This window comes from Odocoileus virginianus, chromosome 29 (assembly GCF_023699985.2).
Source record: "Odocoileus virginianus isolate 20LAN1187 ecotype Illinois chromosome 29, Ovbor_1.2, whole genome shotgun sequence".
NCBI lineage: Eukaryota > Metazoa > Chordata > Mammalia > Artiodactyla > Cervidae > Odocoileus > Odocoileus virginianus.
The window spans coordinates 471,987-499,299 of NC_069702.1; the positions used below are offsets into that span (position 1 = coordinate 471,987).

General features: G+C 35.6%; 1 protein-coding gene across 10 annotated transcripts in view; it reads right to left on the minus strand.

Moving 5' to 3' along the window:
- The window catches only part of FRYL (FRY like transcription coactivator), a 297,672-nt gene that overhangs the window by 94,124 nt on the left and 176,235 nt on the right, over positions 1 to 27,313 (minus strand). For 7 of the 10 annotated variants that reach the window (XM_070458031.1, XM_070458033.1, XM_020879792.2 and 4 more), the window contains 9 exons: positions 15,389 to 15,468; positions 14,925 to 15,005; positions 11,792 to 11,960; positions 11,414 to 11,506; positions 8,114 to 8,212; positions 5,964 to 6,065; positions 3,067 to 3,111; positions 468 to 571; positions 164 to 272 (listed from right to left, as the gene is read on the minus strand). In XM_070458031.1, coding sequence (XP_070314132.1) covers positions 164 to 272; positions 468 to 571; positions 3,067 to 3,111; positions 5,964 to 6,065; positions 8,114 to 8,212; positions 11,414 to 11,506; positions 11,792 to 11,960; positions 14,925 to 15,005; positions 15,389 to 15,468 — 882 coding nt within the window. The remainder of the gene's footprint in view (positions 1 to 163; positions 273 to 467; positions 572 to 3,066; positions 3,112 to 5,963; positions 6,066 to 8,113; positions 8,213 to 11,413; positions 11,507 to 11,791; positions 11,961 to 14,924; positions 15,006 to 15,388; positions 15,469 to 27,313) is intronic. The other 3 variants (XM_070458034.1, XM_070458030.1, XM_070458029.1) reach the window with 1 other exon arrangement.

The following is a 27,313-nucleotide window of genomic DNA, read 5'->3' on the forward strand; positions in this document are numbered from 1 at the left end:
TCATTAGCCTCATTTATTTTTTACTTTTTAAAGCATACTTTTTTCACTATTCAGTATTAATAAATGTTTTGCCACCATGCTTTTAGATGTGTAACAAAATTCTAGGAGTCTGAGTCACTCTTACAACTTCCACGTATATATGTATTATGAGTCAGTCACTCACCTGAGCAATGAACTGAATAATCTTCACAAATATATTGAGAGGTGTGTCACGAGGAACCACACTTCGTGAACCTTTCGGGAAAAGTGCTGATACTATGCTCATAAGACGACTAGAAGGAAAAAAGATTTAGTCATGATGAGAGAATGAAAGTAACAAAACATTAGTAAAATATCCTTCCCATCCTGTCAAGGTAATTCATATTCCTCCTCAAGGTATTTATGTTAACTAAAATTCATTAGTGTGGTTATTTATTTTTTTTAACCAAGATGTTATTTGAAATATGCTTTAAAACAAAGGCACTCACCTTTGAGTTACAGTGTTGCTTTCACATTTTATTCTAATTACATAGACCCACAACAATCTATACAAAGATTCCAGTGCAACTCGAGACATTTTAGGATCTTTATTCTGTTTAGAAACAAAAGAGAATAAAAATAAGCTTATTTATTAAAGTACTTGCAATAAATTTAAGATCAATTATATTCTATCAACAATTAAAAGCCCTTTCCATTCCCTTTTTTTATTCAATACAAAACAGGTTTCAATACGTAAGTATATGTTTAATATATGGTACGTAGAGAGAGCTCAAAAGCAACCATAAGTAAGGAAATTGAGTCATTCCTTGTATTCTCAAAACAAAAGAGTAAAATACTAGAATTATGTATTTTCTGTATACATAGTTCAACTTACCTGATGGTAAATGGGTCCCACAACAATACTGACATAATGATGAAAGGATTATTCATCTTTGCCATAATTCATTGCAGCTCATAAACAGTTAAAATTTAGAACACCAAATGTTGTTATAGATATTTGCACTTGTGAAACAATGCAAAATATTATTGAGTGATTATACTTAAAAAAAGAAATATGGAACGGTGGGTTAAAAGCATAGACTCTGAAATTAGGGATAACTAGCCAAACCTCATCCTTGGAGACTGTTACATTGTTTGGTGAAACAGTTTCCTCATCTCTAAAACGGAGATTAGGGTACAAGGTACCCTATCTATACCTCACAGATTAAGGAAGTTATTATATTACGTGAAAAGCACTTTGAACACTGCCTAGCACATCTTAAATGCTCAGTACATGTTAAGTGTTTACCCTTAATTTTTTAGTTTAGAACATTATTTTTTAAATGAGAAAAGTATCCATTTAAATCACAATTTGATCAACAAACCTTTTCTTCATATGAGCTATTATAAAAAGTGAGGTTCTCAAATGACAAGTCATGTAGTGAGATTTAATTGTAAAATTTGAAAATTAGCTAATAATCATCTTTATTAGGAGAAACTATGCATCTGTTAATTATAATGCATTTAGTCCTATAAATTAGCATTTATTTAATTTGGCTTGAGGGATTTGCTATTGTCAAACAATTATTTTATATGTAACAATGGACAAAAGGGAGTTTTTAAATATGAAGTAGCTGAGCCATTCTATCTTATATTTTCTCAGACTACAGAATAATAGACATCTGCTGCCTATGATGAGAAGCAATGCAAAAAGGTCACTGCTGGAGTTGTTTTTTAAAAAGACAACCACTAGGGGGAAAACAATAGGGCTTCCCTGGTGGCTGACGATAAAATCTGCCTGCAATGCAGGAGACCTGGGTTCAATCCCTGGGTCAGGAAGATCCCCTAGAGACGGGAATGGCTATAGTTTTGCACATCTATGTGTATGAAGATTCGCTATAATTGAGAATGCGGTACCGACTATTCAGGTGGTCAGAGTCTGAACATCAGTCTCTTCCTCCACTGTCAAACCTGTGATCCCAAATTTTAAATACACTCCAAGCAGTTTCTTATTAATTTGTTACTAATGCAAATAAAGCAACATATATGGTTACACACAATGTATGTCAGTAATGTAACAACCAAGCTTTCTGAAATACTTTCTTTTCTAGCACCTAAATACAAGGTCTCAGATATCAAAATAAGAGTTCAGTTAGTTTTATGTACACTACAAATACTACTTTCACTTTGTTAATTATATTTTCAAAATATGAATACTATAAATCAACATATAATAAATTACATATTAAAAATCTAATTCACATAAAAATTCTTCTCATATAAATTAGATTATTTTATATGCTGAGGCATCTGACATGAAATAAAATTTGATTTTCAAACTTTCCAAGATGACTACTGTGTTTTATAAAGCAGATTTATTTTATAAAGAACAATGCCAAACAAGATAAAAAGTGGTTAAAAATCATATAATTGTTTATTTGGTCACTGAAATGCTGCTATACATATCTGAATAATGAAAACATCCTCAGTTAATCTAATCCTTAAACAAAGATACATAATTCCCTAGTTACAGTTTTGGTCTAATTTGAATAAACAGATTACATTAATAAAGTCCGGTTTTATTAACATATAATAAAGTTTTGATGTCAGTCAAATATGCTCTTGGCAGCAATCATTTTAGTGTTTCTTCACCTTTTCCTACTATGAACAAAAACAAAAAAAGAGATTTATTTAAACTCAAACCAGTAGGATTGAAGTTTTAAAGTGTATCAAAATCATATTCAGCCTGAGTTACTGTCCCCTTAATTTCATTGGAAAATATTTTCAAGGTATCATTTATTAAAAAAAATCTATATAAAAAGGCATCATAACAGCTAACATAAATTAAATAGAATATATTAAAACTGAAGATGATGGCTAAAGATCAATATTTGGTATCATATCTCTATTAAATTCATCTTCTTGGGGCCCCATTAATATTAAACCTTTGTAGAAAGTTCCTGCTGTGTGTGCCTCTTCTTTTACAATACAAGAAGCAGGTTTGAATAAATACATTGGACATGCAAGGCAGCAATGGGTAAAGGGGGGAAAAGCCACACTTAAAGGAGATAAAGCAATATTTTACTTTGTAACATCAACACGACTCACCTGGAGAGTTTCTATTTGTTTTCTGATACTGTTGTTAGATGGCATCTAAATAAAGCAATGTGAGACAGCAAACATAAACATGAGATGCAGCACATGCATGTTAGATGAAAATAAGCACAAAACAAGACAGCTCTTCACCAAGGTCTCTATTTAGAAGAAATTTGAAATTTCCATGACAGTGGCTAAAAACACTGAGGGAAAAAAATTCTATAATTTGGGCATCATGGATCATGGGATACACCTACAACACTGAAACTGACAGAAAATAGTTAAAGTTTCAACTATCTAATTTTTCCACTAAAAGTACAGCATTTAATTTTAGGCAAGTTTCCATTTTTAAAAGAAAAGAAGCATACACTGTAGAAAAAATATTTCAATTATTTTTATATGGCACCTACTCTTATTCCTCTCTCTCTCACTTATTCTTCAGAACTTTAAAATCATTTTTCACATAATGACCTCAACTGACATAAACACAGAGGGATGGGAAACTACCAAATCACATTTGGGACAAAAATAGCAGATTTAATATTTTCAGTGAAAATAAACTGTTGTTCTCTCATGCTATTTATGGATCTACAGATTAATGGCCATTTTTCTGGTCACCAATTTCAAAAACTAGTATGATAATTTTTTAAAAATTGTGCACTATTTTAAAGTACCTTGAAAATGTATCATATTTATTCTTATGAATCTAGAGAATAATGTGTTTTCAATACCCCAGAATTATAGCCAAAACTACATTTTAAAATATTTAAGTATAGCAATATTCTTTATAGTACATTATCAAGTAACATGGTAGACCAGAAAGAACAAAAACTATGGAACTAGATGGATTTAGATGCAAATCTTCTATCAGCCTCAGTTATAGCAAAAATTAAATGAGATACTGTATTTAGAGAATCTAGCCTATAATAAGTATTAATAAAAATTTGTTTAAAGAAGTTGTAGGTCTAAAAAAAAGTGTTAAAGATTACTTTGAGATCAAGAGATTACTTGAATCTCAAAGCAAAATCAATTTAGGTAAGACCTTCATTTTGGACCAATTTTCCCTATATACAAATCAAATAAGTTGTACCTGTCACAACAGATAACTAGCATAGTTTTTCCCTGAATACTCAACTCCTTACCTCAACTATGCAGCGTAGCCACAGTATATAAAACTTAACAAGCAGGAACCAAGTCATAAAATTTCTGCTGAATAGAGCCTTAATGTAAGTTAAGGGTTAATGGTCAAGACAACTATATTCCAAATATTCATGCTAAGTGGCTCTTATCTCCTTTAGCCTGGCAGATTGACACAGCCATTAATGAAAATGGACAATATGCCAGAAATGTTTAATAGGAGGTAAGGGTTCAAAGAAAACAGCATTTTAAATGAAAGCCTTAAGACAAAAAAAAAAAAAAAAAGTTAAGGCACTGTGAAAGAACTGCAAATATGTTAGGTGGGAACGTGTATATACAACACTCCAACAAGCAACAGGAAAGCATGAACTGCCATGGAACAGAGCGATCGTCCAGAAACACTTAAACTGTGTGCCTTAAAATGTGCTGTTGTAAGTTTGAAGACTCACACTACCCAGAAAATCATCACCTCCCTTTCAGCACCTAAATCTGTATGAATTATCAAAATAAGGACAGAAAACAATAGAATGTACTTAATTAAACAAAACTCATTTTCTGGTTGCATGGCATAAAGAATTTAACCAGTTTGACTAATCCTGGGAATTTTCATAAATAAAGCAAAGAGAATATATCAATTCTCATCCAAATATGAATAATATCAATGTATGTATATTACGGAGGGAAACAGCCAAAAATACTTCTGGGAAGACCTATTTTTAGTATACCTTACTAAGAAATCAAAGTATTTTTCAAAATGATATGTAAAATCATTAAAAAATGTATATAGAAAAATGTTGTCCAGTAAATCAATCCTTAAGTGAGAAAAAAAGAGCCAGTCCTATTTCTCACGTCATGATTAGCTGTTGGGTCAGAGATGAGCCATTTAATCTCTCTGTGCCTTGGTTTCATCATCTTCAAAGTTTAAGATTTTCAGTTTTAACCCTAACTTAGATGAATAACAGAAAATAAAAAGCCATGTCTGCCATATTTCTTTAATATGTTAGCAGATATTCAAATATATTCATTTATACATCAAAACAGTATTCAAATTCAGTGTTCACATGACATTCAGATTTTGGAACATTCCCATTCTGTCTCAGATATTAACTGTGCTCCTGTCCACAGAAGAAAAGAAGATCCTGTGAGATCCTTCAGCAGAGTATCCTGGGAAGATCCTTCTACCTCACAGTTTTCTTTTCAGTACTAAGAGACTGAACATAGATGTGCCAAATACTGCTAATAACAATTAATTATCCCCTGACTCAAGCCAGAACATTTCAGGAGCTGTCACATCCATATGGATCCAGAACCATACTTCTAGATTTGGCCAGGCATAATTACACTAAATGTGCTTTTAGTGATATTTTATCATCAAGGCTTTTTTCACATTATTCAGACTTGAGCGAACATTACTGAATTTTCTCAAAAGAAAACACAAAATAAACTATTTGAAGAATTTTATAAGATTAAATAATACTCTGAAATCCTAAAGGAATTAATAAATATTGCTAAATCTATGATATTATAATCATTAAAAATATATAATTTTGCATTCATTAAGACCAACTAAGTTTAATCAACAGTTTATTCATGTGTGTAACATGATTCCCTATAGAAGAAATGAAGTATGTATAAGAAAAGAAATATGCTAAAATATCTCTATTCAAATGAACTATAGTACTAAAAGTTTTCTTATATACTGTTTAATATACATGCATAAGTGAATATACTACAGTCAGTATTTACAGGTCAGAAATGAGATTAAGTCTTACCTTTAAATGTGACAAACAGTTCTGTAGGAAAATATGCCAGTTATTTAAAAAAAATTGTTTCTGACTGACACATAAAAGGCAAGTAATTAATGGATATAGAGCCTAAAGGAGAGGAAGAAAGAGAATTAAGGTTTATCATTAAAAAAGCAGCACTGGACTTGTAAATTATATTTCATTCCTTCTCATACACACACAAAAAATTCTATTAGCATTTTTCCATTTGTAATAAAAAATACAATCAGGGAATAATCAAAGAAATGACAAAGGGCAATTTTTCTGTAAGAACAATTTCCTGACCCATCACCTCTCCCCAAGTTAGAAATACGCTGTTATTTCTCCCTAACCCATTACTCCTCTAACAAGAACAGCAGTCAGAGGATAGACCAATGTTAACGTTTCAGCTTTCAATTCATCAGGTGACTTTAGGGAGTGTGTATACTCCAGTCACTGAGAGGATACGTTAAAGTGCTAGAGGTCTCACTTTCCTAACATGAAAAGTGAGGATGATCATCACACATATCCTATAGGGTTCTGAGGCTTAAAGTAAGATAAAGAATGGGAAGCACTTGGCTTAATGCCTGGCACAATCACTGTTGATTATTATTATGCCTCTATCTTAAGTGGTCAAGTATTCATCCAATATTTCACATTTTCTCCAAGCTGCATACAAATTTACAGAAAAATCTCTCCAAGTTATTGAAGTGTATGGTTAAATGGGGGGGAAAAAAATCACCTTAAATTTCTGAAAGGAGAATGTGTAATTATATAGACAATCACATGCTTCAGAATACAACTTATTATAATGTAAAATTGGACTTCTCTGGTAGCTCAGCCTGTAAAGAATCTGCCTGCAATGCGGGAGGCTTGGGTTAGATCCCTAGGTTGGGAAAATCCTCTGGAAAAGGGAATGGCAACCCACTTCAGTATTCTTGCCTGGAGAATCCCATGGACAGAGGAGCCTAGCGGGCTATAGTCCATGGGGCAAAGAGCCGAACACAACTGAGGGACTAACATTTCACTTCTCACTACATTTAACTTTTCCTGTATTCTAATACGGGTTTCACTCGTGGCTCAGATGGTAAAGAATCTCCCTGCAATGCAGGAGACCGGGGTTCAATCCCTGGGTTGGGAAAATCCCCTGGAGAAGGTAATGGCAACCCACTCCAGTATTTCTGCCTGGAATATCCCACAGATAGAGGAACCTGGCGGGCTATAGTCCATGGGGTCGCAAAGAGTCAGACACAACTGAGTGACTAACACTTTCACTTTACATATTCTAATACAAAATTTAAAGCATCTGTCAATCAACATTTAGATAATTAAGATGCTGTCATAAATGTGGCAAATTTCTACATGTTTTTTTCTTTTAAAAATGTTATAGCAATCTCTACTAGTAAGGTATTATTTCTCAGTGCTCATTTCTATTGAAAAGAAGTCATGATCTCTGGCTTAGAAGACCAGATTTAAAATATATTTTCTACTATCATTAGAATACCTTTAAATTACCTTCTTGTAGCATCTGTATTCTTTTATATAAGTATATTCTTTTATTCTTTATACGTCCTTGTTTGGTTCCTGATTTTAAAGAAAAAGCTTAGTGTTTTAGTAAAGCATTGAGCATGATATTAGCTATGGCTTTGTGTATATGGCCTGTGTATTATTGAGCTATGTTACCTCTTTATCAACTTTGTTGAGAGTTTTTAATCATGAATCTGTCTTGAATATTGTCAGATGCTTCCTTTGCATCTATTAAGATGATCATGTGACTTTTATCTTTCATTTTACTAAGGTGTTGAGTTATATTGATTGATTTTGGGGTATTGAACCATCCTTGAATTCCTCAAATAAATCCCACAGAATAATAAAATAAATAAATAAGTAAATAAATAAAAATAAAGCATCTGTCAAAACCTAGAATAAAGTCTGAATAACCTACTAAATACAGAGCTAATAAAATTAAGAATATACAGTTTTTAAAAGAGCAGGAGAAAATAGGTAAAATTTCCCCTTGTGTTTACACTTTGGATATTTTACAATTTGAATTTTTATAATTCTCTTTAAATTCTACTTTAAAAAAAGCTCTACTAAATTCATAAATCAATTATTAAAATTCCAAATAAATATGTGAAGGTTTGAAATGTTTCTCATACCAATGAATGTTTCTTTCTGGAACTCAGTTCAAAAGTAGTTTGATAAAGCATCTCCACAAAATTTTTCAAGCAGGGAACATTCACTTCGTTTTTCACAGCCTAGGTAAAAAAATAATACAAAAACAAAGAAAATGGTTACAAACGTCAAATCAAACTATACAAGGATTACAAAAAGGTTTTGTGAGGTTTGAAGTTAGTTAATAATTCCCTGAGTATCTAATGGAAGTTCCATAAAGTAAATAAGGTAAACCAGGTCCCTGCCCTGGGTGAACAAGCAGACTAGAGACAAGTAAACAGGCAATGAAAATGTGGCACAAAAAAAGCTCTAAGAGGAAATTCTGTGTGCTCTTAGGGCACTCAGAATGGACCCCAGTGAAGAACTCTGTAAGGAAGTAATAGATACACTGAATCCAGCATTTCCTTGCCTAAAAAACTACAGTAGCATCCCATGCAACCTCTCTGACCTTATCTGCCACTGCTCTGGCCCCTGCACTGGGATCCAGCCACACTAGCATCTCTGTTATTCCTAGAACACATCAAACATGCTCTGGCTTCAGGATGACTGTGCTGGCTCCTTCTGCCTAAGAAAGTCTTCCCCCAAATCTGGTATGCCTTGCTCCTGCATTCCTTTAGTTTTTGGTCAACTGTTATCATCCCTTTCAAGGTGGTGGTCTTTGCTAAAAGTGAAAGTCACTCAGCCGTGTCCAACTTTTATGATCCATGGACTATACAGTCCATGGAATTCTCCAGGCCAGAATACTGGAATGGGTAGCCATTCCCTTCTCCAGGGGATCTTCCCGACCCACGGATCAAACCCAGGTCTCCCACATTGCTGGCAGATTATTTATCAGCTGAGCCACCAGAGAAGCCTGGTCTTTCCTAATCACTCTATTTAAAATTTCAACCCCCCTACCCACTGCAGCATTTTTAGGTTACTACCCTGCTTTACATTTCTCCATAATACTCACCAACACATCTTGGCATACTGCATATTGTACATATTCATTTATTGTGAGTTAGCTGTACTGGATGTAAGATATATAAGAGTAAAAAGTTTTACCTACCCTGACCATTCTACTCTGTGTATAGGAGAGGCCCTGGCACATAGAAAGCACTCAATACAGATGATGAATGCATAAGCAGAGGTCAACTCAGAAAGGAGGCTGGGGGTCATTAAAGGGGCAAGAATGTTCCAGACAGGAGAAGCTCCACGTACAGAGGTAGGTGTTATGGACTGAACTGTCCCAAAATTCAGACACTGAAGTCCCAACCCTGCATACCTCATAATGTGACCTTATAAGAAAATCATTGCAGATACACTTAGTTATATTTGCAAGATAAGGTCCTACTGGAGTATGTGTGTATTTGCAGGGGAAGGGGGTGCTAATCCAACATGACTAGTGTCCTCAAAAAGCGGGGGAAACGCAGACATAAACATGCACACAAGGAGAACACCATGTAAAGATGAAGCATAGATCAGGGTGAAACTTCTACAAGACACGGAATGTCAGAGATTTTCAGCAAACGACCAGAAGCTAGGCAAGAGGCATGGAACAGATCTTCCTCACAGCACTCAAAAAAATCAACTTGCCAACATCTTGGTCTCAGACATCTAGCCTCCATAACTGTGAGGCAATAAATTTTTGGTGTTTAAGCCACCTAGTTTGTGGTACTTTGTTAGGGCAACCCTAGTAAACAAACTAAAAAAGTAAACATGGCATAAAAGAAGAACAAGGCAACAGTAATAATGGACCACAGTCAAGAGTCTTTCTTCCTACAATCTGCTCCTCTTGAAGAACTGTCTTAAAAACTACAGCATACTCTCAGATATCTGGTAAAAACAGATTTTCAGACAAAGGGGAAGCACACATGACAATTCGGGATGGATAAGCAGTAACTCAAATCACTTCTAGGGAACAAATATCTCCAAACAGGTAAATATATAACTGAACTGTGTATCCATACAATAGAATACTAGTCAACAGTGAATAAATTGCTGATACATTCTGTAACGTAGCTTGAACTCAAAATAATTATGCAGAGCAAAAGAAACCAGAAAAGAGTCTGTAGTGTAAGATTCCATTAGTATAAAATTCTAGTAAACCCAAAACTAAGTACAGGAATAGAAAGATCATTGGTTAGATCTGAGAAAAATGTGGGGTGAGTGGTAGTAGGGATTAAAAAGGAGCGTGAAGACACTTTTGGAGTATGGTAGAAATGTACACTATCTTCACTGTGGTAAAGGTTTTACAGATGTATACATATGTCCAATTGTGTACACTTTAAATATGTATAGTTTAAGTCAATTTTACCTCCATTAAGTTTTTTTAAAATGAAATATGTGTATGTGTATAAATATAAAGAATTATCATTCACACAGCAGTACATAGTAAATTGAAAGTAAATAGCATTATCACGTACCACACACACACACAAAAACCCACATAGGAAGCAAAAACATTCTAGCGTGTCTAAGTATTCTAAAATCCCTAAATCCCATTTCACATTATGTTACTAGTGTATGGGCTTCCCTGATGGCGCAGATGGTAAATCTGCCTGCAATGTGGGAGACCTGGGTCCAATCCCTGGGTCAGGAAGACTGCCTGGAGAAGGGAAAGGCTACCCACTCCAGTGTTCTGGCCTGGAGAATTCCATGCACTATATAATCCATGGGGTCACAAAGAGTCGGACACAACTGAGGGACTAATACACATACACACATGTTAGTAGTAACTACAAATTAATTTTGAGAAATAAATGAATTTAGACCAAGAGAAGCTTTCATAAATCTGTTTCCCTAGAAGTTACCATGATCGTATTTATAATAATCATATTTTCTAAATAACTTAGGATACATATTTTGACAGATATGATGAATGTTATGGAAACTACAGAAATGAACATTTAAAAGTGAGACAGTCCTGTGAAATCTAGGATACACGCCACAGTACTTTTAAATTCTTCAGAAGCATTAAAATGGCAGCCACCCTGTGAGGAGCGAATGCCGTTAAGTGCAGTGTGTTACACGGAGCTACTCGAGATAAGCATTATTTCGAGGTTGCAAAAACACTGCCTGTTAATGGTCTCTAAATCTTAAGGGTCTGGGCTTGTTCTTTTAATTAAAAGACTGATCAATGTTCTTCTGCTATTTGTCTAATAAAGATTTCCCTACACCCAAATAACATTCAAAGTTTCCACTTTATTGTCTATGAGATTACAAGAAAGTAAGAATGTATCATGTGGTAACTCTTCAGTGAACAAAGACTTTTAAATACAACATAAAAATAAAAATGGACTTACAGCAGCTACAGGGATAAGAATCTCCACAAATAAACCAGCAAGTGCATGTTTTATATCTTTATCTTTTACTTCTAAGAAATACTGAGCACATTCCTTGAGAGGGGGAAAAAGACAGATTAACAAAGGAAGAAGATTAAAGAAATGTTAATATCACAATAATTTCTTAAACATTCTACAATTTTATCAGAAAAGTTCAAAATCATGCTCAAATTTAAAAAGAAATTTAATTCACACTTCTGACAATTTAACACTTGGAATAAGGAATTAATAACTATCATTAATTCATATTTATTTTGTTTCTTTTAAAAAAGTCATTAAAAGAGAAAACAACTACTGTTAGGCTAATTCCAATCACTGCAGTTGAAAAGGGTAGGTCACCTGCATGAACTGAAATGATGCTTCAAAATCTTCTACAGGATACATTTTCACTCGGAAAAATTTCATTCCCATTATTAAGCTGATGACGCTTTGTACCACATGTGGACTTTGTTCCTTTTGCCGCAGTTCTTTTAATTCTGTCACAAACTTCTTCCTCACAGCCTGAAACCTTTAAAATACATGGATACATAATTTGATATGACTTAAACACTCATGTCTCACATGATATTTAAGGTTGAAATCAGAATGTGTTTTACCTAAACACCATCTCCTTTCTCTGCCCTCATCAAAACTACCAGAAAAACATATAGATGAAAACAAAATTATTTGTTGTTCTAAATTTGCTATTCACTTAGTTTTTCAAGTCAAAAATGCCTTAGGGAGAAATTCTAATTTCTAATAAGAAATTTAATAAGAATTTCTAATAAGAAATTAGAATTAGAAATTTTTCTTGTAGAATTATAATTTCTTATTGCTATAGTACCATCAATACAACATTACTACAATTAATAATCATCATAAAAATAAGATCTAATAACCTACCCATAAAACATCCATATGTAAATCAGAGAGTGTCTCTAAATTTTAAGGTTCCTTTTTAAAGAAGTCTGCAATCTGAGTGACAAGGAGGGTAGACTGAAGCTATACATTTGTTTAATGAGATAAACCAATCAACTGTAGACTACTAATTATCACTAAAAATTATTATCCTCTTACACTGTAAAGAAACTGAAGAACGGGGGGCGCTGGTCTCACAATGCGAATAAGCTAGAGAATCACAATGTTTTCAAAACACTGAACACCGTCTTGGATTCAAATGACCCCAGTTGTTACGGCTACTAAGTTTTTCTTTGTTTACATTGCAAAAGGATATCTGATAGTTTGTTAATCAATAATACTTCATTTACCCTCTGTATATTATGAAACATATACTATATATTATGAAAAATACAATAAACAGATTGCTTATTAAGTAAAGAGTTTACTGTTAATGTTACTTGGGGAAACTAGTCCTTGAAAGTTAAAATGACAAAGCATACTACCCAATGGTCACTGATTACATATTAATATTAATAAATATAGATATCAATTACATAGTAATGAAATATGGACACAAGATATGAAGTATAACTTATCTATTTCCATTTCAGTCTTGGAGAATACAACACCATTTTCCATGAAAGTATTCTTTTGCATTTTATAAAGAAAATATTAAGTGAATAAAATTCCTTCCATTGCAATAGTATTAGAATCTAAAGATTTTTTCTGTTATTAAACTTCTCATAATAATTATTAGTCACTATAATCAAAGGAAATGCATAGACAAGATTCTAAAATACCCCCAGCCTTTCTCTTCCTCCTCACCCCTTCCCCACCTCACCACCTTTCCTCTCAAATGGTGGTGCCATCAGCCCAACCAAATGCAGATCTGTCCACGTCTTTTCAAATGTTCACTATATGTGAGGGTGGAAAACATCTCATTACTGCTCTGAGTGGCATTTCTCTAACAACTAGACCAGCGAGTGTCCTCAACTGTTCAGTCATGTCCAACTGTTTGTGACCCAATGGACTGTAGCTGCCAGGCTCCTCTGTCCATGGAATTTTCCAGGCAAGAATACTGGAGTGGATTGCCATTTCCTACTCCAAGACCAATGAGACTGAACAACATTTCATATATTCACCTTATATTTACTATCCTTTACTATAAATATTTTTATTTACTATCCACACAATCCTAGATTTAACTTAGCTATGATGTAGGGTTCTTCTGGATCCAACTTGCTCATGTATTATTTAGCATTTCTAACCTATATTCCTGATAGAAAGTCATTTTCAATAAAAATCAAACTATCATGAACTATAGGGCCATAAAAAGAAATATATCATTGCTCATCTTTTAGTAGCTATATTCCTGAGACAGGGATTCATTGTTGGTTAAATATAAGTGCAATATTAAAATACTATTGTCTAAGTCATTTCAAATACTCCAACTATATTCCAAGTTCTATAGCATTGGGTATACAAGAGTCTCTGGTAAATTACAAAGGATAAAAAAAAAATTACTAAATTAAAAAATGTTTGCATACTAAGTCACTTCAGTTGTGTCCTACTCTATGTGATCTTAAGGACTGCAGCCCACCAGGCTCCTCTGTCTATGGGATTCTCCAGGCAAGAATACTGGAGTGGGTTGCCATGTCCTCCTCCAGGGGATATTCCTGACTCAGGGATTGAACGCACATCTCTTGAGTCTCCTGAATTGGCAGGCAGGTTCTTTACCACTAGCGCTACCTGGGAAGCCCAAATTAAAAGATAGTAAATACTAAATAAAATACATTACTTAGTATTAAAATCTAAACTACTAAAAGTTAACAATAATTGCGTTGGCTCCTTTAGAATTTAAAAGGTTGTTACATGATGATTTCAGGGCCAAAGACTGACTCTTTAAATAGCACCCAAGAAAATCGAAAATGATCCTTTCTGCCTTATAGATTTCCAAGTAGGAACAAAGGCAATTCAAAATCTTCCACAGTCTTTAGAATAAGCACAAGATACGAAAGACAAGCACCCTTTTTAGTGTTTACGATAATTATGGTTCAATACAATCGATGCATGTAACTCCTAATGAATAACCCTTTTTATGGAGTACTCTAGTATATCTTATCATCCCTTTTTGGTATGTCTTCTATCTATTCAAAACTCTGTTCAGTATTAAAACAAATTAAGATAGTTAGAAGGAAGACACTGCACTGCTCTCTCTAAGAAATAAAAGCAATCAACCAGAAACCACTAAAAGTAATTATTAGCTTTGACAAGAGTTTGAAAAATACTTCTCACAGAACTGTGAAACACAGGGAATAAGGTAATGATCTGACAATTTTTGGCAATTTCTGACTTCCTTAATTCAGGTTTTATGGAAAACACCAAATAAATGAAAACAATTTGTAGAACTGAAGTATGGTTGTCACTTAAAAATCCTCTAAAAACACAGTAGCAAAATAATAAAAAGTGAATCCAACGTCACAAAATTCTATGGAAAACAGAAATAACAGACCTAAACTAGTTAGTGTCTATTCTGTCAGTTAGTAATGAGGCATTCTAAAACAAATCAAGATCAGTGATTTATGAAACTTACTTTGATTGGGCAAGAACGCCTATCACTTCTGCATATAAATCTGCAATAATATGCACATTCCCAGTGTTGGTTCCTGAATATCTAAAGCAACAAAAAGAACAAACACATTATTTCATTAGATTTTTCTACAAACACTCTTTTGTAATAAATCTGAAAATTCCTTATCAGGGTGTTATATAAGTTTTCTCTGAAGACTCACTTGCAGAATGATAAAAAACACATGAATTTTCTCCTATCTCTACATTTTAATTTGCCAGGAAATTTAAACTGATTCTTAAAAATTCAATCAATGGTTTTAAGAATTATTTTTACAAAATCCTTTCCATAAGCATCTTGTGTGGATTAAAAAACATAAAGGCATAACTACTTTGAACTCCAGTAACAAATAATTGAGGAAAATTCAAATTAACAGTCTAAGTCTAGACTGCAGATAAAAGTAACAATGCCATAAATTCCTTACTTACCCTTCCTTATGTTTAAAGTGCTTAAAAGCTAAGTTTAGAACTTCATGAACTAAGGGGTCAGGCACGGGATGAACAGGAATCTAAAAAAAAGAGAAAATCAATTGTGTGCCAAATAGGTTATAAGTCTTTTATGAGTATTCTCATCATTTCAACTAACCAAATTAATAACCAATTTTAACTTTCACGATATAATCTACTACTGTCAATCTTCCTCATTTCTAAGAAATGTTATTGTTTTTCTCTAAGAATTTAGTTGAACGCCTACTTTGTTGTTGTTTAGTTGCTAAGTCACGTCCGACTCTTTGTGACCTGGTAGACTACAGCCCACCAGGCTCCTTTGTCTATAGGACTTTCTAGGCAAGAATACTAGAGTGGATTGCCATGCCATCCTCCAGGGGATCGTCCCGACTCAGGGATCGAACCCATGTCTCCTGCACAACTGAACCACTAGGGAAACCCTCAACATCTACTTCAACAAGTTCTAAATTCAAGAATATTAGCTTCATAGCCACAAACCCTTAAACTACAGACTATGCAGATGAAAACAGTCATTGTTGTACTATTTTCTCTATCAGAAACTTAAAAATGCACTCCTGGGTAACTCTCTGTGACACCTATAGGAAAGGAAGCTTTGATTGAGCCAGGTCCATATTCCACATAGTCTGATATTCTACCATAATAGTATCCAAAAGAAACTCCAACTTCAAACAATTTAAAATTAGTTATGGTTTTACTAGTATTAGAAATTTATCATTTAAATGTTTGTTTTATTTAGTTCTTTAAAAATTACATGTTAGTTCCTAATATGGAAGACACATCAAAACATTAAAACCAGAAAGTAAAATCCCTGCCCCTTCCCACATACGTAATCACTACTGGTATATATCTACTTGCAGGTTTTTTCCTACACTCACCCACCCACACACCTTATTTTTACTTAATGGAAAGATGCATCTTTCCCTGTCAGTACTAAGCACTCCTTACACTATTTAGCATCCATATAAAACTGTGTATATTATAATTTATTTAATGAGCTCCCTATTAATCAACATTTCATTCCAGGTTTTCAATATATATGATGTTATACAATAAACATCTTATGTATTTGGCATTATTTACTTTTATAGTTCCATGGGAAAGAGTTCAAAAGGAGGAACTGATGAGTTAAAGATTATCCAAGTCATCATTTATAGAGATTCTAGTTAACTCTTTATATGCGGGGGTCTGTTTCTGATCTCTCTATTCTATCAATTAATTCACATCTATACTAAAATCATTCTTTCTTAATTATAAGAGCTTACTAATAGGCTCTGATGTCTGGTACTGCAAGGCGTCCCTATTTTTCTTCTGAGACAGCTTGGCTATTGTTCTTTCCTATTCAATTTAGAGCCATCTTTTCTAGTTCCACAAAATTTGTCTGTTACAGATCAATTTGGGGTAACTATATTCTTATACATTTGCATGAAATATCTTCCCACTTCTTTAAAGGCTTTCAGGAAAGTTTTACAATTTTCTGATTTTGCCTTTTGTTACTCTTAAGAAAATAAACATAAGAAAAGATGCTTGCTTTCATCAGTAATAAGAATGAAAATACACAGTTCAGTTCAGTCCCTCAGTCATGTCCAACTCTTTGCGACCCTATGGACTGCAGCACGCCAGGCCTCCCTGTCCATCACCAACTCCCAGAGTTTACTCAAACTCATGTCCATTGAGTCAGTGATGCCATCCAACCATCTCATCCTCTGTCGTCCCCTTCTCCTCCCACATTCAATCTTCCCCAGCATCAGGGTCTTTTCAAGTGAGTTAGTTCTTTGCATCAGGTGGCCAAAGTGGTGGAGTTTCAGCTTCAGCGTCAGTCTTTCCAATAAATATTCAGGACTGATTTCCTTTAGGATGGACTGGTTGGATCTCCTTACAGTCCAAGGGACTCTCAAAGAGTCTTCTCCAACACCACACTTTAAAAGCATCAATTCTTCACAACAAACTGTGGAAAATTCTTAAAGAGACAGGAATACCAGATCACCTGACCTGCCTCCTGAGAAATCTGTATGCAGGTCAAGAAGCAACACTTAGAACTGGACATGGAACAACAGACTGGTTCCAAATCGGGAAAGGAGTACGTCAAGGCTGTATATTGTCACCCTGCTTATTTAACTTATATGCAGAGTACATCATGAGAAATGCAGGGCTGGATGAAGCACAAGCTGGAATCAAGATTGCTGGGAGAAATATCAATAACCTGAGATATATAGATGACACCACCTTACAGGAGAAAGCGAAGAACTAAAAAGCCTCTTGATGAAAGTGAAAGAGGAGAGGGGAAAAGTTGGCTTAAAACTCAACATACAGAAAACTAAGATCATGGCATCCAGTCCCATCACTTCATGGCAAATAGATGGGGAAACAATGAAAAGAGTGACAGACTTCATTTTGGGGGGCTCCAAAATCACTGCAGATGGTGACTGCAGCCATGAAATTAAAAGACACTTGCTCCTTGGAAGAAAAGTTATGACCAAACTAGACAGTTTATTAAAAAGCAGAGACATTACTTTGCCAATAAAGGTCCGTTTAATCAAGGCTATGGTTTTTCCAGGAGTCATGTATGGATGTGACAGTTGAACTATAAAGAAAGAAAATACACAAGGTATCATTTTACCCTTACTTGATGGGAAAAAAACTAAGTCTGACAACACCAAATTGTAGAAATAAGGTAAACGAATGAGGACTCACAAACACAGATGGTCAAACTTTAAATGAATTTTTTCCATAGCCTGCAATCTAGTGAAGGCCGCACTGTGCCACCACAAAACGTGGCACCTGGGCATAAGGACTGTTTTAAGCTGAAGGCAACAGAGAAAGAACAGATGAGGGAAAAGCACTCTGCTCCTCCTTCCTCCCTAAAAGCAGCCTCCTCTCTTCCTTTTCCCTAACCAAGGAGAGGACAAACCGCTGTCACCAGCAACACAAACTATGCACAGAGATGGAGCTGCACAAAGAAGCCTCACTGAATAGTCCTTATTTTCCATCGGTCTCCCCCATGTATTCACCTTCCCACCATTTACCATCTCTAGCAGCCCAAACTCTTTCCCTTGTCTTGTCACTTCTCCACAATGTACTGTTCTTTGCTAAAACACGTTCTCAGGTTCAACCATTCTTGGAGTCTTCCTTCTTTTCTGTGAAGGCCTTGAGATGTTAAGTAACCTTTTCTTCTACTAAGCTTACTTCTGTCAGTTTAATCTGTAGGTCCCAGTTACTAAACTAAGGATGTTTAGCTATATACGTCATACGTTAATCTTAGTAACATAATATTGAATGAAAAAAGTAAGTCCCAGAGGAAAGAAAAGTATAATACAACTTTTTAGAAAGTTCAAAAATAAGAAAACTTTAATATATTATTTAGACATACATGAAAACATTCTTTAAGAGTTAAGGGAATAATTAACATAAAATCAGTATGATAGTAAGGAAGTAGCCAGGGAGTGGAATAGGAGCTTTACATAATTAGGATTAAAATTTTAGGTAATAGTCAAGTTCTCAGTCTTAGGTGGTAGGCTCATAAGCAACGTTACACTGTAAATAAACAAAAACACGGGCAGTCATGCAGAGATCAACGACAAAAGTGTGTCTTGAACCAGGGTTATGATTTATCCAATCTGTGCATCTCAGGGTCCAACTAAAACCAAACGCATAGGAATTCTTTACATTTGCTTAAAATTTTACCAGCTGAGCTACTGGGGAAGCCCTAAAATTTTTAACAATATAGTTTATAAAACACCTCACCAATAAGATGAAATTGTAATAAACATGTTAAATACAACCAAGAAAGTTACAAACTAGACCGGGGATAATAAAAAGGATTATAACTGCTCAGAGATGATCACAATGCTTCTCAGGGATTAGATGAAGAAGAGATTTATATTTAAAATGAAGATAATTTATTTCTTACAAAGACTAACCAGGAACTTATCAGGAGGAGGCTGAATTTCAGCCTTAATAATGATCAGGAACTAGTTCAAAAGTGGTGAATACAAGACAGACATTAGATAAGAATAAAGATAATTAAATTACAACGAGGGGCAAGAGATCCAATAAGGAACTATTAGTTTACATTTACTCACTTTAATGAGAAAGTGACCAAACTCACACCACAGGAAGGAGAGCCCTGGGATTTTTTTTTAATTTATTTTTTATTGGAATATAATTGCTTTACAATGTTGTGTTAGCTTCCACTGTACAACAAAGTGAATCAGTTATATGCATACATATGTCCTCTTCCTACTGGCTCAGATGGTAATGAATCTGCCTGCAATGCAGGGGACCTCGGTTTGATCCCTGGATCAGAAAGATCCTCTGGAAAAGGGAATGGCAATCCACCCCACTATTCTTGCCTGGAGAATTCCATGGACAGAGGAGCCTGGTAGCTGTAGTCCATGGGGTCACAAAATTTGGATACAACTGAGCGACTAACACTTTCACTTGGTCTTGAGCAGTCCTCCCACTCTCCCAACACCCTGCCCCTCCAAGTCGGCAGGGCACCACGCTCCATTCCCTGCGCTACACAGCAGTTCCCACTGGCTACCTATTCCAGGCATGCTGGTGTGTGTATGTCGGTGTCACTCTCTCCACTCATCCTGCAGGACCAGGATGTGTGAGACGGTGCCTCAAGCAGAGGCAGGCACACAGCTGACACGGCCCTTAAAGGCCCGTGGTGAACCCTGACTCCAGGACCTACAGCAACAGCCACAGCCTGGCCAAGTGGCTCAGTATTTACTGCTGACCAGAAGAAATCAGAAAGAACGTTCATCTGAAATTTCCTAGACATGGGTACTGTCCTAAAAGCCTGAACCTGAAATTCAATTAGAAGAAAATGTACTCTGAGGGACACCCCCATACTATCCATCATATAAGGGCTGAGTAACCAGCTGTGAACAAAATCTTTCAAGGTCTCAGATGACCTTTTAAAAATAACCTGACCTTACAAGAAAGAAATGAAGTTTATGCATCAGTTTGTAGAAGCTGAGATTTTTAAATGCCATGCTATTAACTGTGCATGACTGCATGCTAAGTTGCTTCAATCGTGTCTGACTGTGCGAACCTATAGACTGGTGCCGCCGGGCTCCTCTGTCCATGGGATTCTCCAGGTAAGAATACTGGAGTGGGTTGTGATGCCCTCCTCCAGGGGATCTTCCCAACCCAGGGACTGAATGAGCCTCTCTTACATCTAACCTGCATTGGCAGACGGGTTCTTTATCACTGCTGCTAGCCCATGATAATAACAGACTAGGACTTAATTTATTCTACATAGTAAAGTCAGAGAGCTCAGCCTCCATAACAGTCTTAGCCTTTCTCTCCCATTGGTAAACTGAAAGTATAAACCCAAAATTCCTCTTGCAATTAGGGTTACTTTAAGTAGGAATTTTATGACTGACTGCCTAATTATAAGAAGCTTTCCAATCTTTTACAGGCAGACACATCCCACCATTATAGAAGCATAATGTTAATAATCACACCTCACTGACACAGGAATTTTGGAGTATTAGCTGGGCCATTGAGTATGATCTTGGCACGGCAATGTTTTATGTGGTATCTTGAGTACCTCTTCTTAGGGTTACACTATTCATCTCATGTTAACAACTTATTGACCAGAGACATGCTAATACTCACTTACATAATCAAACTGCAGACCACAGGAGTTTGCTTCTGCAAAAATCCCCCAGTCAATAGCAAAACAAGAAACTAAAACCAGTAACTCCAAAACGGTCCCTTAAATTCACACCAAGCTGCTCAACTTATTATAAATAAATCATAATCAAATCATTATAAATATTGTAAAAATATTTTCTTCATTAGAGTGATAAAAGATGTCTTTCTACACTTTTTATCACTCTAATGATGAAAAGCTGAGCTTTTCTATTCACTAGTTATATAACCTGGAGGAAGTTTCCACTTTTTTACCAGTGAAAATTGCAGATAATAGATTAGAACCCATAATTACCAGACCAGAGATAAAAAACTGAGAGAATGCATTATAATAGGAGATTGATTCTTGCCCTTGAACTTTTTCTATCCTTCTCTAAAAAAGACTAGGACAAAATTCTTACCTCCAAGGAAGGTAGGGCAGATGAGGGAACTAGAACATAGGATGGAGACACTGAGGACAAGGCCTCGTAGGAAAAAATGGCAGTAATCCAGAGTTCATTAGGAAGCAGGGAGGCAGATGCTTTCTCCTAGCCTGATCTTCCCCAGACTGGGCCAAACAAAATATGCCCGAAGGTAACTAAGGTTACTGAAGTCCCTGCTACTGTCCTCTACGTCCCAGTTGTCGTTGTTCAGTTACTAAGTCATCTCTGACTCATTGCGAACCCATGGACTGCAGCATGCTAGGCTTCCCTGTCCTGCACTATCTTCGGAGTTTGCTCAGATTCATGTCCATTAAGTTGATGATGCTATCTAACCATCTTATCATCTGCCGCCCTCGTCTCCTTTTGCCGTCAGTCTTTCCCAGCATCAGGGTCTTTTCTAATGAGTCAGCTCTTCACATCAGGTGGCCAAAGTTTTGGAGCTTCAGCTTCAGCTTTGGTCTTTCTAATGAATATCCAGGGTTGATTTCCTTTTGATTGGTTTGATCTCCTTGGGAATCTCAAGAGTCTTCTCCAACACCACAGTTCAAAAGCATCAATTCTTCCTCAATCAGCCTTCTTTATGGTCCAGCTCTCACATGTGTACATGATTACTGGAAAAACCACAGCTTTGACTATATGGACCTTTGTCAACAAAGTGATGGCTCTGCTTTTTAATATGCTGTCTAGGTTGGTCATAGCTTTCCTTCCAAGGAGCAAGTGTCTTTTAATTTAATGGCTGCAGTCATTGTCTGCAGTGATTTTGTGGTCCAAGAAAAAAAAAAATTGTCACTGTTTCCACTTTTCCCTTTCTATTTGCCATGAAGTGATGGGACTGGATGCCATGATCTTTGTTTCCTGAATGGTGAGTTTTAAACCAGTTTTTTCACTATCCTCTTTCACCCTCAAGAGGTTCTTTAGTTCTTCTTCATTTTCTGCCATTAAGTCCCAGTAAGCCCTCTGATTAACCCATCAATGGTTAAAACAAAGTAGATATCTACCACTAGGTGATGCCAACCTTTATTCGGGAATAGGCTGTATATGGATCAAGCAGCCTGACTCCCAGAACTTCCTGTGGCGCTCACAGCGCTAATCACACAGGCTGGCCCCAGACACATCAGTGACCTTGCAATAATTCGACACTATATTTGATATGAATAAAATTTTCTGTGCCCCACTCACTGTGCTGTGTTGTGGTTTTACCATAATGACTTCCTCACAGGGATGTCTGGTGTGCTCTGGGCCAGAGATATGAAACACAAGCTAACTTATACCCATACTTTCTCCTCTGTAGTCTTTACTGGCTCCAATTATGCCACAAGTCTAACAATGAAAGCTAGGGACACTATTTAGCCATGTTGTGTGCTCTCTATTACTACCTTAATACTGAACTACCAACACTTTTCAAGTGTCTGTGTGCTGAGTTTTTGCCAGGCATTTTACATATTATTGATGACACTTATAGCAACCTTACATGGTAGTATTTGTCCCCTGTTTTGCAGATGAGAGGACTGACATTTAAGTTGGAGCATACTTCTCTAAAATATACTGTGTGCCCAGCTTCTGATCTATGAAAATACATTTAATAAATGGAACAAATAAGGAAAAAAGCTTTCAGTTTTATCATATTGTAGCTAGAAAAGAGACAGAGAAATAGAAATGAGAGAAGAAACATTATCTCAGTTTTAATTTTTAGAAGAAAAAAAGCACACTCTCTAAGAATGGACACTATTAGAATGCTCAGACATTCTTGAAATTCCTACTTACCCCCCTTACTTACAATAACAAAAACAACAAAAATTCCCAAGCTGAATCTCCAAAAAGGGGGGGTGGGGTGGAATCCTATTTCAGTTTATAGAAAAAAGTTCTACTTCATGGAGTAATTAATAGTCTCATCTGTAATATCAAGAATTTTTCAAATCTTGTCATTTGCATGACTAGAAGCAGCTCAAATTCTACTTGAACATTCAAGAAGGATATATCAAGTAGACTGTAAAGAATACTCAAGTTTTATTCCAAAGCTATTCCTTAAATGCTTTTAACACATCGTTAAAGTGGAAAACCACAAAACCAGATAAGGTACTTATACCTGAGAGTCAGCAAGTTTCGTTCATTATGTAAATAACCAGTCCTCAATGAAAAAGAGAGTGAATAAACCCATGACTCAGCAAGATCACAAATAACATCATAACATTCAGGGCTGCTCATTAACATCTAAAATGGCAATGTCAAATCTGAAAATCCTAAGGATCTACCTCTCCACCTTCTGATGCTTCATAATAAGGACAAGACTAAGCCAAAAACTTGAAGTGGCTCATAGGCCTGGTTTCCTAATCTTGTCTGTTTCAAAGAACAAATGTATGGCTAAAATTCAATATGAAAAAAAAAATTACCTCAAACATTCTAAATGCTATGGTGCTGTTTAAATATGCTTTTTATTAAGGATTCTAAAGCCTCTGGTACTAACATTCTAACATTTGTAGTCAGCCATGACCCTAAAATTATTCTTCTGACTTTCCTGAAAAAATAAAATTAGTCCTTTATCATCTTGATTTAATTTTGTTCCCAGTGTTTTAAATCACCCTGATTTAACCAGATTTCTTCCCATTACATTTACATAACCTCAATCCTTTGTCTAACTTATGATTTAAACTTTAATTTTATAAGATGCTGGCCATTTCACCTAATTTTATATCACTGATTTTACCAATAAGAATAGTTTTATTTAAAAAGAGAAAAAGCTTTATAATCTTTAACAAATCATTGTAACTAAGAACATTTATCCATAAGATAAAAACAGATAGCATTTATTAGACACTTCCCATGTTCATATTATCATATCTAATTATTATATTTAATTCTCATGATTCTTTTATAGAGGAGGAAAGAAATCAGTGAGTAATAATTTGTCCAAGTTACACAGCAAGTAAATGACACAGCTGGGATTAAAAAACATTCCCAAGTTTATCAGAATGATCAGGTGGTATAAGGGACACAGAGCTCTTTGTGTATTGTGAAGAGTTCTAAATATATGATTATGACACATCATAACGTGTGATAAGGACATGACAAATTAATAAAGAAACAAATAATCTGTAATATATGAGATCAAGCACTAATCCACAACCAATATGAACTCCCCTTTTAAGACTGACCCAACCATGTATCGGTATTTCATTACACTCTAGGTTACCCTTGGAGCCATCCATCATCAAAATAAAACTGAATCACATTTTAATACATGTATATTATGTGAGACAAAGGTAACAATCGTATTAAATTCAAAATATACTACCATTGATTACTCTCTGCATCTATTAAACCCTACATCATTTTGACATGGAAAAAAATTGGGTTCGTTTGTCATGATAGTTCAGAAAGTTCTATTGATTTTTACTTCATTTTCTGTAGTTGCAGTTATTTTGAAGAAGCTAAAAAGACTTGCCTTTTACCGGGAAAGAGAAAACCTATATAGGATTTTAAATAACGAACATCAAAAAGAGACTTGCTCCCTGGGAGGACAGCTATGACAAACCTAGACGGCATATTAAAAAGCAGAGACATTACTTTGTCAACAAAGTTCCGTCTAGTCAAAGGTATGGCTTTTCCAGTAGTCGTGTATGGATGTGAGAGTTGGACCATAAAGAAGAAAGCTGAGCACCAAAGAGTTGATGCTTTTGAACTAGTGTTGGAGAAGACTCTTGAGAGTCCCTTGGACTGCAAGGAGATCCAACCAGTTCATCCTAAAGGAAATGAGTCCTAAATGTTCATTGGAAGGACTAATGCTGAACCTGATGCAAAGAACTGATTCATTGGAAAAGACCCTGATGCCATCTGGCAAAGACTGAACGCAGGAGAAGGGGTCCACAGAGGACAAGATGGTTGGATGGTATCACTGACACAATGGCCATGAGTTTGAACAAGCTCCGGGAGTTGGTGGTGATGGACAGGGAAGCCTGGAGCGCTGCAGTCCATGGGGTCGCAAAGAGTTAGACGTGACTGAGTGACTGAACTGAACTGATGCTTTTGGTATATATTTTATTTTGGCATATATTTCTTTGATGAGTGCATTTGAATGAAAATATGAGGATAATGGTAAAAGAGAAAAAGGGTATAAATGCTGTTGTACAAAAGAAAATAACATAACACTGTAAAGAAATTATACTCCAATTAAAAACTAAATTAAAAAAAAGAAATATTAAGTAGAAAAGGAACTGTAGGTTAGAAGAGTATGATAAAAGAACCAAAAACAAGGATGAGCTATGAGAGCCACTGTATTTCCCCTTTTAACACTTTGAGTCCATGCGAACCATGGATATGAAAGGATTTTGTGCAAAGGACTCGAAAAATGGGCGTGAAAGGATTGTCTTAGGTTTATAGACGTCGATTTTTTTTTTTCCTACTAGAAGAGTTATCTGGACTATTAGATTTTTTAAAGGAACAAGAGGCAAAGGAAGATCAAGACAAAGACAATGGGGAAGGGTAAAAGGACAGTTGAGAAGGAAGGGTAAGGGGAGAAAGGAAACCTTCCAAGGGTTTGTCTGTGCACTGAGGTTCTGAAGGCAGTGCCAGTACAGGTAACTTTCATAAGAGAAGAGAGGCCAGCTGCTAAGTCGGAGACCATTACAGCAAGCAAAGGAGAAAAGGCATCCGAGAGCCGGGTCACGGAGCGGCCTGAAAGTCAGTGCATGGAGTCTGCAACTTCTTTTGCTGGGAGAAGAAATTCCTCTATCATTTAACTAAGAAATGCAAATACTGATGACTAAACTCCTCACAAGATCTACATTTAGCATGAGATCAGCCTTGATGAGGCTTCCCAGGTGGAGCTAGCAGTAAAGAACATGCCTCCCAATCCAGGAGACATAAGAGACTTGGGTTCGATCCCTGGCTTGGGAAGATCCCCTGGAGGAGTGCATGACAACCCACTCCAGTATTCTTGCCTGGGGAATCCCATGCACAGAAGAGCTGGCGGGCTACGGTCCACGGGGTCACAAAGAGTCGGACACAACTAAAATGACTTAATATGCATGTAATCTTGAACGCAAAGCCCAAGTCTGTTCATGGTATCATACTTCTGACCCTCAGCTCCTCCTATATCTCTACTGACTTCAGCCCTAGGATCCAGCTAAACTGAGAGATCACAAGAAAGCAAATCTGGCTTTCAGAAAGCACAACTTTCAGAGGAAACTTCTTTCTCACATTGACTAAATAAATCTTTATGAAAGGTATAAATTAAAGTGATTTTACCTTTGATTAATGTGTTTATCTATTTCACATATTCAAAGTCATTAAACTTTTATTTTAAACAAAATAAAAAATAAGAAAAATTTATTTTTATCTGTGGGTTTCAGATATTCAGATTTCAATATTTTTTCACATACATCTCCCTGTCCAAACATATCATATGCAAAATATGATTTTTTTTCTTTAGGTGACCTGATTTTTTCTGTTTCCAAAACGTTACAGTATGCATGGCTGGAAATACATGGATCATCCTTGAATGTTGTATACGTTTTTAAAGACTACAAACTATGGAAAACATACTTTCACATCTGTACAGGCACTTGTACTTGTGCTGATCGTGAATAGTGAAAGCATGTATGACATGATAGCTGACACTAAGTTACACATTTGTATCTTCACTGTCTCTGTCACTGAGACGGTGAGCTCAGGAGAGCAGTACTTAGAACAGCGCCAATCAAGAGCAGTCATTCTAACACTTATTGAATGAATGAAAGTGAAAGAGAAAGTCATGTCCATCTCTTGGCAACCCCGTGGACTGTAGTCCATGGAATTCTCCAGGCCA